Source organism: Lissotriton vulgaris, unplaced genomic scaffold (assembly GCF_964263255.1).
Source record: "Lissotriton vulgaris unplaced genomic scaffold, aLisVul1.2 SCAFFOLD_968, whole genome shotgun sequence".
Taxonomy (NCBI): Eukaryota; Metazoa; Chordata; class Amphibia; order Caudata; family Salamandridae; genus Lissotriton; species Lissotriton vulgaris.
Window position 1 is genome coordinate 466,614 of NW_028255614.1, and position 18,038 is coordinate 484,651.

An 18,038-nucleotide genomic window follows, 5' to 3' on the forward strand; every position below is an offset into this window, starting at 1 on the left:
AAGACTGACCTGCAGAAGAGGTTTTGAAACAGGGAAGAATTTCTCTCTTGCTGCTATTTAACTTTAGAATGTTCAAGCACATCCATGAATCAGCAGCAAAAAGACAGGCTTGAAAATTGGCAATCTTTTCACCAATATGAAATACATGTAGCCAGGTGTCATAGGTTAGTGGATTCATGAATCCAATGTAGGGGCCTGTGGTCGAACTCATGGTCACAGGTTCAAATCCCGGCAAGCCCACTCAGCCTTCCATCCTTCTGAGGTCGGTAAAATGAGTACCACTGAGTTGGGTAACAATAAACATATTATTCAGCACCAAGATTCCTTTGGATTAACATGTGCTTTATAAACACACAGTATGTTATGTCATTTCAAGGCTTTTTGGTAAAACATACGTCACGTATAGAATACCAGCTTATTTGGGCCCCTGTAAAGGACTCAACAGCATGTTTAGTGAGGGTAGCAACATCAAACCTGAAAGTTAGATTATCTAATTTAGCAAACTTTCAAGTATCAATTGCAGTATATTAAACACAAATAGACAAAAAAGAATGCACGCACACACAGTCACAATCCAGACAGGCATTTCAAACCCAAATTCAGCCGTGCCCATTACCTGTAGCTCATGAACTTTCTTCTCCTGAGTGGGATCCAGAGGCTCTTGCTCCGTGAGTGCCAAGGCAATCAGTGTTATGTGAGCCGGGGTCCTGTCTGTGGATTGTTTCGCTGATTGGAAGACAGATCTCCTAGTCTGGTGTACAGATATGTTACAATGATTGATTTGCTACTGTGAAACCTCAAAAAAACATAACTGGTACAAAGATGGAACACACAATACAGAGAGACAATGCAGACCATTAATGATTCATAGAACAAGCTATTTGGGTGGAATCTGAGTCTCAGCAGCTCATTGTTTTCCAGAGTAGGAGGATGTTCGATCTCTCCTATTAGCTTTTAATCATGTTCTTCAGCTGACAGCGCCGCATTCAAAATTAGTAAACATGACTTGGGATAGGAAGATATAGGCTCTCATTAAGACTGGTGCATCACTTTCTACCCCTGTGCAAACCCTTAGTTGTTCAGGGATTAGAATGATAAATTATGTAAATATCACCCCATCCATTAACCACTGGGTGGAATACAATTTGCATATCCAGTTACATTTTGGCATGTCAAACCTGTGAGAATTTAGCAGGGGCACAATGTCCAGTAATTACTGGAACATGTAGATTGTGTTGAGGTATGTTATTCCCCAGAAACTTGCTATAGGTCCTATGTATAGCACCTGATGAATTCCGGCCCCTGTGGAGTCGAACTTCATTAGGTGCGATGAACGTTGTACCCTTCTCTGGGTCACTGGTACTCAGGGTCATAGACCTGATTGTTATATTAATCACTGAGGTAACCTTTTTCTGGCTGACACGGAATCCTCACAGCACTGGTCAATCAGAGACAGAGCAATGCGCTTTATTCCACTAATGAATTAGGTGAGGCACATCTATAAGAAGTATGACACCCACTCTTTCCACAAACTAATGTCACCCAATAGGGTATGACAGTGAGCTGAATCTGCCAACATGCAGATACTTATATAGTTGGTCTTTCAAAAGGTTTGTAAAAATAATAGTGTCACTACAGAAAGGTCCATACTGTCATTTGAGATCAAATGCTTCGTGCCCACATGGAAGGGTACATTGTGTGCATAGAACCTAAGGAGAGCTTTCCCAAAAGTGCAGGGGTATCTGGCCCACAGAGAATGCATATATTGCACTCACAGAGACAGACATTCTTCCCAGGGAGACTAAAGTTACCAAGCCAAAAGAATCCAGCCCATCGGTACTATAAATAATGGTTGGCTTCTGTCACTCAATTATATTTTATTTACAACATTACAATGAAGAAAATAAAAGTGAGAAACTGTTACAGATGCAAACGCTCTAAGTTCTAATCCATGCAACAGTGTGTCCCACTCACTGTCATTGGCAAGAGATGACAAAGTGTTTAGGCCCAGGACTGGAGGTAGTGGTACAAAATGATGAGCCTCCTATTCTGGCGAATAACACGTACATGGCATCACTTCCACTGGAGAATACTGCCTCGCAGGAGCCTGTTTTGGAATAAGCATGGGAGCACTTTGACTTGAGATAAGCATCATAGCACCTTAGCCAAGATATAAGCCGGTCAATATTTTGCGTCAACAACAGCACAGCTTCATCTAGGTTGGAGATGAGCAATGTTGACCCTTAGCCAGAAATGAACATGGCAGAACCTTAACTGGTGGACTGCATGGAAGCTCATTGGGTGTTGGAAATTATAAAAGGAACCCTGGCTTGCAATGAGCATGACATCATTCACGGCTATGGCATGAATATGGCAGCCCATTATGGTGATGAGCATAGCAACACCTTCGTTTCGGTGAGTTTAGCAGCACCGAGGATAGGGTGGCTTGGTGGCTCCTTGGCTAGGGAAGCATTTCATAAGCACTTTGGCTGCAAAAGGACATTACAAAGCTTTGGTTGGGGTTGGACAGAATAGCACTATGGTTAAAGGATGCACATGACAGTACATTAACGGAAGGATCTGCAGTGCAGCACAATGATGGACAAATGAACTGGGCACACATTCGGCTAAGGGATATCGGTAAACAGGGGCTAACTGATGAGGATCCCATGCACATGGAATGGCAGATACAAACTCAGAACTAAAATCAGAGTAAACTATAACCTGTCCAATGCAAATAAATACTTCTAGCAAGCTTCTAAAGTGCAGTTGTGGTCTCTTTCCAAAAATCCTTCATCATTTTTGTCTGACTTGGAATACACTGAACAGATAGTTTTGGATTGTTGCAACACCTTTGTAGGGTAGTGGGGGTGTAGTCAAATCAGGGGTGTCACAGACGGGATTCACTTTGGGGAGCATAAAGTGATGTTACTGGCCTTGCCTCTAGTTTATATATAACTTGATTATGTAGTTATTTGTATTACTGCCAACCTCTTCATACAGCCTGGGTCTCGAGGCATATGGGCTTTACTGCTGATAAGGAGTGCAGGAACTGAACTGAAAGGAATCATGATTAGCGTAAAGAAGAAACATACTGTGAATTTCTCAAGATTACATAGAAAGTAGGGAGCTGTGGCTGAAACAACAAATCTTATGGCTGCATCATGACCCTGAGCATGTCCCTAGAGAGACTGCTGGCTCCAAGACACACCACCAGGGTCTCATAGTAGATGGGTCGGTCATCTTTAAGCATATGATAACTTATCATCCACTCAAGACAGATTCTATCCAATGAAAATTTTTCTACTTTTTTGGTCTTGTCAGACCCCATTATGACAATAAAGAAAAAACAGCCAAAGCTATTAAGTCAATAGACTCACCTTTAGGACTTCAGATGTTACATTTCCGTTGGGTATGTCCGGCGATCCCTGATCTGTCACCCCATCTGCATCCAGTCTCCGAGGCGCGCCTGTCTGGACGGGTCTTTGGGGCGATGCTGGATGTTCTGTTCCTATTTCTGGAACTGCAGGGCCAAATGTGATTGGTCCTGACCCAAACCGCACACTGAGATCTCGAAGTGGGCTACCTGAATCTTTCAACTGTAAAAAAAATAATAATAATGATAAATAAATAACCTAAGAAAAACATTAAAGTCTTCCTGTGGTACCTCGACCAGGACTTCACTCAATCAATTCAGTCTCCACACTACGAGACCACTGGAAGACTGTATTTTCTTTGGTTTCTCATCACATAGGACTGATATCTAGGGTGGACATATGTACCAACTGACCACCGGAATATGCAGTCACATGAAACCACAAAATAGAATAAAAGTCCTGAGGCAATGTGTACTGTACTTTTCACATATACAAAAGTTCTGCGACCTCCAAGGTTTGATGTCACTTTCGCTGAACTAGTCCTTTCATTTCTTAAACTACAGTCAGTTGAGGTGAGATGTCAGCCAAAGAAAGGCCTTTAATAATGGGCAAAATACAATGCTTACTGCTCAAGTGTTAGCCAAATCCTGCCATAGGTTGCAAAGTAGTATAAGGGCACTGCTCGTGTCTTTTAGTGCATATGGGAACTGAGTAAAGGAATAGTCCAGTTGTGTCGGGGTTCGGGCTCCCTTCGCATCTACCTGGCATAGGAACTACAATTCCCATGAGCCTTCATACCAGGAAGGTACTTAGCGACATCACGCGCAGGTGCAGATGAGCGTAAATCTGTTTGGTTTCCTGTTGCCTTGCTAGAGGTCCGTTGGAGCGGGTCTCGAGACTCTTCTTAACTGCTTTCCGCCTCGTATGTTCGGAGGCTTCCGAATTCCTCGTTGCAGCAGCGGGTAAGTGGACGACTGGCTGCTGCCTCCCTTTTCTAACAACGGAACGTTGTGTGTCGGCCGACCACACGTTACCGTTGCATTCCATCAACTTCTCCTGTTCTTGGTGCCCCAAGGTGTTCCAGAGCAGCTGCGCCTTTACTATTTACAGAACGCCGTGAGTCGCTGCCTCACGTCTCCGTTGAGTTCCTGCCTAATTCAACCTTATTGCGGAACATAGTGGTGGTTGCCACATGTCACCGTGATATCCTATGTGTTCCTTCTTATGTGCGGAGCGCAGTGTGTTTCTTGCCACGCGCTACCGTTAATGATTAATCATTCAGCTTTTGTAGCGGAGTAAGGTGTGTTGGCTAACCACTTACTGCCGTGATCCCTTGTTTGGTACTTTATTCACTAATACAGCGGATTATTGTGGTGGCTGCTACATTCTGCCGTTTGTATTGTTTTCTGTTGGGATTCAACCTTATACTTATTTCTTTACCCACAATCTGGATATGGCTTTAGAATATTCCAGGTGTTTCGGAACCTTGTTTCAGTTCTAAGGAACAATTGGTGTACTTTGCTTTTGCTGATATTCAGGAAGTTGCTGAGAATCAGTGGGCTCCCTCATTTGGAATTCTAAGACACCACCCTTGTTTTTCTACTTACTCTGCTGGGTATTTATAGACTCTGTGGTTCAGGTGTGTTTATGTGCCAGCAGGCGCTTCACTCTTAGCGAGAATCAATGAGAGTAGTCATGTTGTTGCTATGCAATGTTTAACTGTGTATTCTGTTCTTATATCGTTTCAGAGCCTTTGTCCCAGCAGTCCCCTCCCCGTTCCTGATATCCCTCGCCTAATGGTTCCAATTCCCTGTGTTATAAGATCAGGGAGCTGGTAACATTAGGAGGTGGACCCTCATTAGCAACGACCGGATCCTGTGGAACGTAATCTTGACAAGTTGAGTAACCCAGGTTTTCAAGTTACGAGACATGGGTATTTACCATATACCCATTAAGAAGCATGGATGCTTAATTTTGACCACCTTTGTCACTTGAAGAACTATTCCAGTAGACCACTGATATTCAAAGTACGGCCCTCCTGACCTTTACAGGCAGCCTCCTAGTCAACAGCAGCACTGGGCTACTATTTACTTGACTCAGCACTAACACTGAGAAATATGGTGAATAAACGGGCAAGCATTTATTTACAGGTTAACTGAAGTTAATGAAAGGAAGTAACTTAGGTGTCATACACCACTTAACCCCTTCGATGCTGATGACGAGCTCTGCTCGTCATCAGCCACGGTGGTCGTGTGCGGATGACGAGCTGAGCTCGTCATGTAACGCGGCTTTTTGAAAAAAGCCACGCAGCGCAAAAATAACCGCCGCAGCGATGCGGTTAAAAGCAGGACCACCTTCATTTTTAAAGACAACTTGCGACAAGCGTATAAAAATTGGATCCAGTCTGTTAACATGCAGAAGTGTTTTATCTTAGTACATCAGATTATAGCAATGCATTGGGAAGTATTTTCTTTAAAGAGATAAGTTTCAAAGAGAATTTTAGAAACTTTCATGGTTCTCCTGACCCTGACAACAATGCCAATAGTGAACTAAGATGCACGTTAGTTGGTATGTGCACCCTCTGAGTGGCCTGTATTCCTACTGTAAATGGACAACTTTATAGATTATTAATCAAAAACAAGAGAGAAGGTTTTGTACAGCGCACATCCTGAAGTCATGTATTTCGAGATCCTCTTATATGTGATAAAGAAAAAAAAAGAAGCAAAGTAAAATAAAACAATTGCCTAGGATCCAACAATATGGTAAAGTGGGGAAACCTGGATTAATCACAGGTTTTCTAGTTTCACATTGTGCAGTTCACCCACTATATATATATGTTCTTCAATTCTCTTACGCCCACCTTACCCTCCTGCCCTCTGCCATGCTGCCGTCCTCGGTCACACCCCTAACCCAACTTTTTGGCCCCCGGGAAATGTTTGTGAGTACCCTTGCTATAGACCATCTCTCCATTAACCAAAGCAGTTCATCATCATTACCACACATGCCTGCATACCACTATACACTTTTGCTAGCAGTACCTACTAACCTGCTCCATTGAATGACCTTTTTTTCTTCTTGACTCAATGAATCTCTGACTAAGACTTATCAAAACTCTGCTCATCATCGATGCCTTCTGTGTATGTCCCCTCAATTGATCATTGTTGTTTATTATCAATGGAAAACGGTTTTATGCAATGTCTGTTAAGCAACTCTCAACACATTTTATATAGGCAACAGGATGTGGGAGTACACCGCTGACCTCTCAGGCAAGGTTTGCCCCTGGCATTCTGGTAAATGCAGTCTCTTGTAGCTCGCTCCGATATTTTCGAGAATTTCGCCATGGTTGGCACAGATAGTGCTGATCTCTAGACATGTGTTTCTGGTTTATTAACCGTCAACAGTAGAGAATAGTCTTTACTTTGGGGTTTGCTGAGTAGGCTGGCAAACATTATATTAGGTCCGGTACCTCTCACTGGCACGCGGGTGCTTCATCCACGAGCTCGTCAGCTCAATGACTCACAGGAGTACTTTAAATAGACAACAGGATGTAGGAGCACACCGCTGACCTCGCAGGCAAGGTTTGCCCCTGGCATTCTGGTAAATGCAGTCTCTTGTAGCTCGCTCCGATATTTTTGAGTATTTCGCCAAGGTTGGCGTAGATAGTGCATTTTATACCGGCCTGAGTGAAATACATTGGAGTAATTCACATAATTTTGGGAATTTTGTGTTACTCTAGTAACAGGATATTGCCAAAAGTATGGTGTTATACCACTGTGTATAATTATGTGACATTTGCTGCAAACATTTGCATGCGAACATGCCATTCGCAGCAACAATTTACAGCAAATGTACAGGAACAGCAGAATGTGACTGGAGCTTTTGTTTTTTTGCACAATTTTTAGCATAAAATGCATTCTTGCTTCAAACATTGACGTGACAACGCATTTAACGCTAAAATATAACACAAAATGATGGATTTGTATTTCATGTAATTTTAAGGATATTTCACATATTAAGGCGAAAGCAACCTACATGGGTTTTGCACACATCTAATGTTATATTCATTACTTGTTTATAGTTAATGCATTACCTAGCTGTCTGACGAGAGTAGTGCTAGCCTAACATGGCAGGTAACTTATTGCCTAAGAATCAACCCTTCACAGACCTTGTGTCACCAAATGATCCTCCCTTCTTTAAATCAACCATGCACGGCCCATGCATCAAAGTCAGCAGTCCTCAAATCAGTATTCACATGTGCCACATCCACAAGTCTTCGAGCCTGTTATTCCGCTATTTACCTGCCCCTTAGTCTCTGTGCCTACATTAATCGGGTTGTTCACATTTTACATGCCCGGTTACTCTGCCCCTATTAATCGATTGGTCAAATATACTGTGATACTAATCATTGTGCCTCTATGAATCAAGTATTCTCATTCATCATGCCCCCTCTCACTGTGCCCAAGTTACTCGACTATTCAAGTTCATCATATCTGAACTTTTCTGTACTTACTTTAATATCCAAGTATATGTCCTGTTTTCTCAAATGGCAATGCCACTGTTGGTTGGTGTCATGCAGTAACCCTCCACCTGCAGACATTCTTACCTTTGTTTCTTCCTTGAGGAGTGCATTGTGGAGACTGGAGTCACTCAAGCTTCTCTGGCTCTCCACAAGCCTTTTATTCGAAGCAGGATGTGAAGACTGGTGGTTGGCAGCCGCCTCCAGATAGCTATCAGGGTCTCGTGGCAATGGGCCATTGCTTGTGGCTCCCCTTTTGAGCAACACGGTCCTGATCACCTTAGTTAAGGTCTGACTATTGCTTTCTTTCTGTAGCTCAGACCAGGCTGTCATACAGCTTTTGCGCCTCATCATTAGCTGCACCAGTCGCTTACAGACCACACCCACCACCTTAGGGATGTGGCGGAGGGTGCGACCTTCGTTGCCATGGAGCAGATGCTTCTGACGGGACAGATACTGTGGCAGGGTGAACTTTGGCAGCCCATGTGGTGCCACATTTGAATACACCACCCGAATAGAATTAAGGAACTTGGCAAAGTCCATGACTAGGTTGATCTGTGACAGAGTCTGGATGGAGCCAGGGCGCTGGAATCGTACAAAGTAGATGGCTTCCGCAGGACTGATGCGAGTGGCATATAACAGGTAACAGGCAATAAGAACCCCTGGGGAACAAAGAAAAACATGAGCTTACATTACAGCAGCAGGAAAGAGATCAGAAGCATAGTGGTAGCTCAAAACCTGTGTGGCTGCAATAACCATAATAATACCCTAGCAACATACTTTACTGCAGCCAGAAACCTTTTCACCGCATCCGAATGGCAGCCCACCATCCTGAGTGCAATTAACTCTACATCAGCCAAACAGCGGAGAACAATCTAGTGTGTACACACACAATTAAACAAACTGACGAACCGCACAAAGAGCCCCAAGTTAGTCACAATTTTCTTCCAGAATGGAACGAGAAGGGGTCTAAATGCCTTATGCTGCTGTAAGATCTAAGGATGGAAAGATCCCTCTCAACTAGCTTGGGCCTTGGAGCTTGTATCACTGTAATATCTACTAGTGAGATCTCTCTGTCTCATCTGCACCTGTGAGGATGCTTCTTCACCCCTATGCCTGTTATGCATGACCTGTATTGCTATACTCCCTTTAGGATGCATGTTCTTCTTTTGTCTGTTTGCCACTTTGTTTGCTGCAGGGAGTTCCCTCTCAATCATCTGTCTCAATTGGCTTCTCATTAAAGGAAGATGTACCTTAAAGGCAGCGTATATCACTCACAAAGCCCTTCATACAAAGATCCCCAAATACCTAGAAGAAAACTATCGAGAGCATGTAGAGGCCGGACATTGAGCAGGGCCAACTCACTTCTCATACCTCCAAAGATAAAGAATAAATCATCCGAGGCATGCTCTTTCTCAGGAAATGCTCAGTGGATCTTGAAACTCACTCCCTAAGGATCTTTGCTGTAACCCCCTACTTTTTATTGTTTCAAACGTGACCTCAGATCTCTGCTGCTTGACAACTATTTCAACACACTCCCAAACTGAGCTATGTTTCCCAGAGATCCAACCCCCAGCAACAAGATCTTTTGTTGTGATCACCTGACTCATCTCTAACATAAGCCAAAAGAACAGATGATGGATGGAATGCTAAACAAATCAAACATTCACCCCCAGTCACCGATCTGGGTCCAATCCATTGCCTTTTTGCTCACCATGCCACCTCCGTTTGGACCCAGCCATATACAAATCAGTCTTGACCCTGTTACTCATGGGAACAGTCCAGCTCGAACTGCCAGGATAGGTCCTCCCTGGACCAGAAACAAGCATCCTGGGACCCGTTTCGTGGTATCACCCCTCATCAGCCGGGCTAGCTTAAATACAGTGGCACAGTGACCACGGAATCCACATCTGGGCATATCCTTCCCACTTAGAGCGCCAAAAGCAGGTCCAATCCATCATATTTTTGCTTACCACGCTACCCCAGTTTGGACCTATCCATATGCAAATCAGTCTTGACCCTGCTACCCATGGGACTAGTCCAGCCCGAATCGTCTCTAATATGGCACTAATGCCATTTACCTTAAGGCTGTATTATTACGTACTTTTATGATCGAACTCATGCTCATAACATGTAAACCACTCTAGCTAGTGCTATATATATATAAAAAAAATAATGAATAAATAACCTGTGTTACTTTAAACTAGTCTAGTGTTTACTCATCCTTTGTAGCTATAACCTCAAAAGGGTATTCTCTTCCATCCGGTGCACCTTCATAGCTTGAAGTTCTGTAGGTTCTGCAGGCAATTCCCTTTCACTACCAGTGCCTGTTTGCTTTTTGTCAGGAGAAGCTCTGTGGGTTACTATTTCCTCGCCTCACAACTGTCTACACTGCATAAGTGCAGTAAACTCTGTGGAAAAAAGGCAGGAATGCTTTCATGGAAAACCCAACACTGTTAATTTTACCTGTACGTCCCAATCCAGCATGGCAGTGAATGGCCACCTTCCCTTCACGCAGCGCAAAAGCCATCACTTTCACCACATCCAGAATACGCATCACTGACGCCACCCCAAAATCTGGCAAACCGAAGTTAAAGAAATAAACTGCAAGATAGGAAAACACAAATGTTACAGGAAGGTCATCAGCAAAAGACAGCCCTATCCAATAACAAAACATTAAAAATAATTGCATGGGCCCAAGTGTTTTTTAGCAGCCTGGTACCGGCACTGCCGGGGACGGAGTTGCCGAGTACTAAAGGTACCTAGTTTTGATTGCACCTCATGCCGCTTTCTTTCACCAACCTACACTTTCTGTCTCTGTCTCACTCTTACGAGATCTTTCCATCCATGTGTTCTCCTTTTGCCGCTGTTTCTTTCTCCCTTTTCCTAGCTCTCGCTTAAAATTTGATGATGTAAAAGTCTATAGTCCCCTAACAATGAGCGCCGGTGCCATACAATGGCTATAAGACTTGATAGACTGGAGTGAAACTAGAAGGTTTCCCGGGCATGTCTTTGCCCTAAAAATCCTTGTAGTACTTGGGTTTGGGCAGTCACGTGCACAACCAAGCTTGACTGTAAATATTCCGCCCAGTCCTGAAACCGTTTGTCAAATGAGTCGCTGGTCAAATAGTAAACCATCATTTTTCCCTAAAGTCCCTAGAGGTGACTTCCAAAGCATAAGTGGAGCCTCGTCCTCCTGCATTGGTTTGCTCTCACATCAAAAGACATAGAGTTGGTGTCTCTCCATTTTGCTTTGACTTTGGTTAACAAGTTGCACTTGTAGAGCCATCTACACCTCTAGTATAAAAATCACCAATCCCAGGCACAGGGGGGAAGGAACTCAGGTCTAAGGGTATACCAGGCAGTATTGAGAACGTTTTTTCCACCAAGATACCTGTAAAACCTTTCCTTTTGTTAATCATGCATGCTAAGGACAAGTGTCTTCTTGATGCCGCTTTCTCTGAAGCAGGATGTCAGACAGCTGGGAGATCAGGTGTGCAAACTAGCCTGTCACCCCCATCCTGAGAAGGAGAATTGGAGATAATTGGACAACGTGATTAAGAACACTACTTATACATTAGGACAGCTAACCAACAGACGATCCGCGGCATTTTAAGATCGCACATTCATGAGGCCATTAGTGTTGGAGAACAAAATTCCAGGTGAATGACGAAAGACTATCCTTTGGTGAAACCCTTGGAAAGCGCTTAGTTAGGGAACCAGCTGGTGCATCTGGTAGGGAAAGTCTTGGCACCTGTGCACGCAGCGAGGACGTTGCTTCTAGTGGGGTCATCTCCAGAGGAATATATCCAGTATCTAGGCTCCAAATCTGTTGAAGGTGACGCCTAACAACTCTCCATGTCAACTCTGCACTAAAAGGGCAGGATATGACCAGATAGATGACTTGTGATAAAGCAAGAAGCTCTAAACCTATGAGGGTCATCGTCTGTAAATTAACAGTGGAAAGGATACATGACATAAAGCTTGGTCGCAGTGGCATATGCTGGTCACTTCTAAAACCATTCAAGAGAAGAAAAGAAGGTTGAAGTATAAGAAAATCCACTTGCACAATTGAACTGATGTGAAAGTTCTTTATAAAGCAGGACGAAACCCCATGCATCAAAAATAAAACCAGACCAATTACATAGGAGTCGCTAATACACATCAGGCTAAATTAGCAACAACTAACAGCAGACCCACTTTTCTTTTTGTACACGTGACCTCTTGTCTAGTTTACAACTTCTCACATTGCCTGTTTCCCTGCATTTAGCGAGTGCCATCATTACTTTGCAGTGTCTCCAAGAGTAACTAACCTCCACTCTCCATGAAGGTCTGTGGTAAGTATGAGAATCCACTCTCTGCCTCCAGAGGGTCCCCGCAATAGGGATGATCCTGAGGCATCTGTGCATTGATTATAGACTTTATGTTGCACCTGAGAAGCAAAGACATGGAGTTCAGGACAGCAAGGAAATCAACCAGTAGTAAGCATCCTCTGACATAGCATTATTCCTATTGAGAGCATTGCCAGAGAGAAGTGTTTGCTTTACAGGTCTTCAGCATGTACATGGTAAACAATAGTTCGAGCCTGTGGATGGATTTTAATGAAGTATGATATGGGTAGATTTTTACAGCTGATGTCAATTTTGAAAAGTATATAACTATTCTAACGGAACTTGAAAATTGTACACAGCTAATACACTCAGAGTAAAAGATGCTGATAAGGAAAATTTGCAACAAGGACCTGAAAATATGCAAAGGAAGGAAATCCGAGAAGGATCTGACAGTAGTCAGGCTCAGTAACTGAACATGAATTTGAGCACACATAGCAATGAGTGTTATGATTGATATTAAGCAACTGCTATCTGAGAATGACAGAATATGACTGGCACAAAAACTGAAGATTGCTTCCCAAGAAACAAGATAATCAGCAGCAAGTGATCAAGAATAACACAATACAAATAGCAGGGACAACCGCGTGTCGATGGCAGGAGGCGAGCCTAAAGAAAGAACTCTTGAGGTAAAGTGTTAGCAATAGGCTGAAGAGAATAGAGCAGTGCACTGAGAATTTGTAATATTCACATGATGTTTATGAAGCATTATTTGTTGGTATAGGAGCTGAACTCAGCATAGTATTCATCACCATGTCTATATGGTATGCTCAGAACTGTGGTTTTGGAAGTATGGTACTGTGTACTTAATTTGTGATTTAGAGTGATACTCCCGATCTCCTTTTCATTTTGGAGTAACAGTAAAAATCACAATAGAGCATTCCGTAAATGGGTTCCATGCCCGAGGGAGCGGGATCAGTGTTGTCTGGTTGGTTGGTGGAAAGTAAGGTGGTAGTTGATGTAGGATGGTCCGGTATTGTGTAGGGCCATGTAGGGTTGGCTCAGCAGCTTTAACTGGTCAGGGAGCCAGTGGAGGATTCTGAGGTGGGTGTTGATGCTAGTCCATTTGCGGAGGTTAAGGATGAATCTGGCTGCGGCGTTCAGTATGTTCTGGAGTAGTTTGAGGAGATGGGTGGTGGTTCCGGTGTAGAGTGCATTTACGTAGTCCAGTTTTCCTGGTGTTGACGGGAATCTATCTGAAAATCTTACAAAGCATGCAGAGTGTGAAAGCAGGAGGAGGCTACTGCAATGACCTGGCACTTCATAGAGAGATTGCTGTCTTGTCAGTGTTCAGCTTCAGGCAGTTGGACTTCATCCAGTTGGCGACATTGGATCTGGTGGTGGTGGTGTCTTCTGTGAGTGTGACAATGAGCTAGGTGTCATCAGCGTATGAGATGATTTTGAGCCCATGGGTGAGGACGATGGGGGCCATGAAGGCATTGAAGAGGTTGGGGCTGAGGGAAGAGCCTCAGGGGGAACCACCGATGATGCTTTTGGGTTCAGAGGTGAAGGGCGGTAGGCAGATTCTCTGCGTGTGTTCTGTGAGGAAAGAGTTTATCCACTTGAGGGCGTTTTCTCTGATGCCGAAGTGGTGGAGTCTGGTGATGAGGGTGCGGTGGGATATGCTGTCAAAGGCCACTGAGAGGTAGAGGAGGATCCGGACTGCTGTCTCGCCATGGTTGAGGAAGGATCTAATGTTGTCATTGCAGCAATCAATGTAGTCTCAGTGCTGTTGTTGGAGCAGAAGCCGGACTGGGAGGCGTGAAGTACGTTATTTACTTCCAGGTTACCTGTGAGCTGGTGATTGATGTTTTTTTCCAGGACCTTTGCAGGGAAAGGATGCAGCAAGATGGGGTTATAATTCTGGAGCTCACTAGGGATTGGGGAGGGATTCTTCAGGAGGGGTTTCACCTCTTCGTGTTTGCAGATGGATTTAACATTGAGCAACATGCACTGGAGCTGTACTGAGGGGTCGGAGGACGGCTGTGTGAGCGCGGCAAAGGTTTCATTTTTGCAGGTGATCCAGCAGCTGTGGCAGGCGAAACGTCCTTCTGTGTATCTTGGTGAGGAGATGCAGCAGTTATTGTTTTGTCGCCTCTGGAGTCAAGGGCTAGGAGCTTGTGGGTGGTGTAGGGATTGATGGCAGGAGAGCCAGGGTTCTTGGCGTGTGTGCCATCAGGGCGTGAACGGGAGCAGACAGGCTTGCCTTTGGCGCACTTTCGGCAGCCTCCATTAAGTAGGTCCCGAGAGAAGGAGGGGAGCTGGGCGGCGGGAAGCAGGATCGTTGAGGGTGGTAAAATAGCAGGAAGGCACAACGGGCTAACTAGTACAGGAATAGAAGGGATGACTGTATCAAACGTTCCACAGCACATAAAAACTGTAACAAAGGGTTGAACTAACACAAGCAATTAAAAACGCAAAGCATGACTGCACATAACAGTAAAATATTGACTGGGCTAATACAGTAAATTAAAAGCTGACTAGTATGATGATTATCTGAAAAAGAGGGGATTAACATGATACAGGGACAAAATGGTGACCAACAGGTACAAAATGCTACCTTACATTTGGCAACACTAAAATGGTTAAAGGAGCCAGCAGAGCCACAAAAAGGCAGACCCTAGGCAGTCACAGGCTGATTCATGCAGCGAGAGTGGGTTGGGGAGCAGACTGCAACAGGAGTAGAGTGGAGGTGGGGGAGGGCGGGGTCGGCAGGTTCAGTCAATGGATTTGGCGAGGCCTGACCAAGGCTGTAGGGGAGCTGGTGCAAGGGCCTACTCAATGTTCTGCTGGTACCCATTCTGTAAGGTATGTATCATGCATATCAGGCTACACTTCACCTTTAGGGTACAGCACAATGTTATGTGTTGAAAGTGCCCATTCAAAGGTACAGAGGGATAAATTCAAAGCCTATCACCAACTTTACCCCCATATCCAACATCATTGATAACTCCCGACTGTGAACTCACTCTGACAATCAAACCCTCCTCAACCGAATCTTTTGTTGTGATTAGATTTGGAGTTCTGGTAGGTACGTGTTAGTGCCGGGACACCCTTGGGTAGCTGTTGCGCTTAAGAAATCCCACCACCAGCATCAATCCACCACCGTTTGTACCCTGAGCACAGAAATCAAACATCCCTACTCGGAATCTGGAATGATAGACAAGAGAGATTACTTATTCCACTGCTGGATAAAGTATCCAGAGTGATGGACTTCCTTCCAGCCTGACTGATGACGCAGATCAAGCTGGGCCTGTTAATTTATAACTCCTGCTGGGAGTTATGTGGAGTCCTCCAAGGATCTTCCCTATCACTGGCACTCTTCCTTGCTCGCAGGAGAGGCACTCACCTAAAGACCATCGGTTACCATTACCTATGAATTATCAGCAATCAAACTTAATAACATTTTCTAGAAGACTACCTGCCATCTAGTCGTGGATTGCCTAGAATGCAGCTTGAATCTCCTCATCACTAAGCAGACATTTCTGCATTTTTCTAGGAAAAAAGAATACGTTTTTTATTATGTTTTACAATAACAGTGCTAAAAGTCTGTCTTCTTTACAGATATCATCTAAGAATCACACCAACAGTAAAGTCATGGCATTAATTGGATGTGAAGTATATAATAAATAATCTAATATGTTGGTACTTTCCATTCATTCAATATTTGTATCGATTTCCAATTTCTACCGCACATGCTGTGTAATTACGCAAAGCGTCATAATAGCGTAATTTTGGAAATTTTGCTTAACATGAATTTACTGAAATTAATCTAGAATAAGCCGGTGTAACACAAATTTCGCTCAGACCTAATATTTTCCTAGAAAAGAAGCATTTGAAATGCAATCTGTCTCGCCTTTGGGACCTTATATGTATTTAGCTATGCAGGACAGTAGCCCAGGCGCTGAAACATCTACTGTTCTTTAACATGGAGGGAAGGTAAGCACCAAACTGTGCGACAAGCCAGGTATGGGAACACATGGAGAGAAATATTGCCTTCCATCTGGAAATGGTATAGTCCAAAGCTCTGATTTTAATATAAAATCATGGCCTTCAGTGGTCATATAACTGAAAATACAAGAGTTTAACCCCTTCCATGCTGGTGACGAACCCCAGCCGTCATGCACTACAGTGCTCGTGTGCTGATGACGGCTGGGGTTCGTCATGGCCCGCCCGTGTTCTGCCGGCGGCCGCACACGGGGAAAATCGCGGCCGCACGGAAGGGGTTAAAGAAATATTACTGTCTAAGGGTGCTTGTGGAAGACAATTTCTTTGGACTGGAATATAGAGAATGCTAAAGTGATTCTGGTATTTTACTGACCTCTGCTTGTCGTTTTCTATCAAAAAAGTTAAATAGAAGCAGTTGCAAGAAAATTTTAAAAAAGAAAGTCCCTCAGCAGAAAGCAATTAAGGTATTTTACTGACCTCTACTGGTCGTTTTCTATCAAGACAGTTAAATAGAGGCATTTGAACAAGCAGAGAGCAATTCTGGAATTTTACTAACCGCTACTGGTTGTTTTCTATCAAGACAGTTAAATAGAGGCATTTGATTGAAAAAATGTCCCTAAGCGTAAGCAGACACGTCCTAGGGCTGATCTCCAGAGCCCACAAAATGCATACACGTATAAGTATATACTAAAGCATATGCAAGAGGTCTCAATTGCTCGACCTAAAAACATGAATGCCATATTCATACAACTTTATAAGTGAGCAGTTGTATTGCATACAAAAACTTCACTGGTGGCTTTCGAAGGGAATCACCTGCAAAACGTATTGCACCTTTCCAAAAAAGCACATTTCATAGAGATGTTGCAGGCACTTGATATAAAACACAAAGCACGCCAAGTTCTGGACTAGGAAAAGAGTAGTCTGTACATTGTTTTTTTTAAATGCCTCTTTAGAAAGTTTCAGATGCTGCTGTCTTATTGTTCTGGAAAATATGGTATTTTAGCATGCCATGGGGACTTGCCTACAGAGAGCTGTAGCTGTCTGATGTTGAAGAAGTATTGTCTTTAGAACAGTAAAATAAGAAACAAATTTTGGGTTTCAGTTAGCCCCTTGCTTTTGAGTTGATGAATTTCTTGTCCATTTCCTTTTTAGGTCTCGGCCTAGCATACACTGCGCAGCAGTGTCGCGCAGCCGAGATTTTATGTTTACAAGTATGGGGCTTGAACCCGCCCCTCTTCTCCATTGGCTGGCTTCCTAAACGGAGGCCAGCCAATGGAGGAGAGGGACGTCACTCCGTTCAAGCCCCGTTTTTTTCGGATTCGGGGGTGTGTTTTTTGCAGTTTTTAACTCCGTGACATCATCCATCACTCAACAGCAAAAACCACGCCCCTGAATGCGAAAATGGCGGCGCTTTTCTGACGCCATTTCTGCCCGACCGCCGCCGGAATAACTTGAGAAGCTGCCGAGTCCTCTGGTGAGTGCTCGCATTTCTAGCCTCTCTTCCCTGATTGTGCCCGTGTTATTGCCTCTGTCCCCTCTGTTGTGTGTCTGCCCCCTCGTTGTGCTTGCTTTCTGCCCCCCTCACTGTGCTTGCTCCCCTGCCCCCTCGTTGCTAGTGCTTGCTCTCCTATCCCTGCCCCCTCGTTGGTTGTGCTTGCTCTCCTGCCCCCCTCGTTGGTTCTGCTTGCTCTCCTGCCCCTCCCACGTTGGTTGTGCTTGCTCTCCTGCCCCTGCCCCCTCGTTCGTGTGTGCCCTGCTTGTGATCCGGTTTTTGTGCCTCTGTCCCCCTCTGCCCCCTCGTAGCTTGTG

The 18,038-nt window shown here is 44.2% G+C and overlaps 1 protein-coding gene across 2 annotated transcripts in view; it reads right to left on the reverse strand.

The window, feature by feature from the left end:
- Positions 1-18,038, reverse strand: part of LOC147659059 (protein tyrosine phosphatase domain-containing protein 1-like) — a 209,779-nt gene that overhangs the window by 83,683 nt on the left and 108,058 nt on the right. For both annotated transcript variants that reach the window (XM_086952001.1, XM_086952000.1), the window contains exons 4-8: positions 12,207-12,325; positions 10,360-10,497; positions 7,981-8,555; positions 3,381-3,599; positions 617-751 (exon numbers count right to left, since the gene is read on the reverse strand). In XM_086952001.1, the coding sequence (XP_086808127.1) occupies positions 617-751; positions 3,381-3,599; positions 7,981-8,555; positions 10,360-10,497; positions 12,207-12,325 (1,186 nt within the window). The remainder of the gene's footprint in view (positions 1-616; positions 752-3,380; positions 3,600-7,980; positions 8,556-10,359; positions 10,498-12,206; positions 12,326-18,038) is intronic.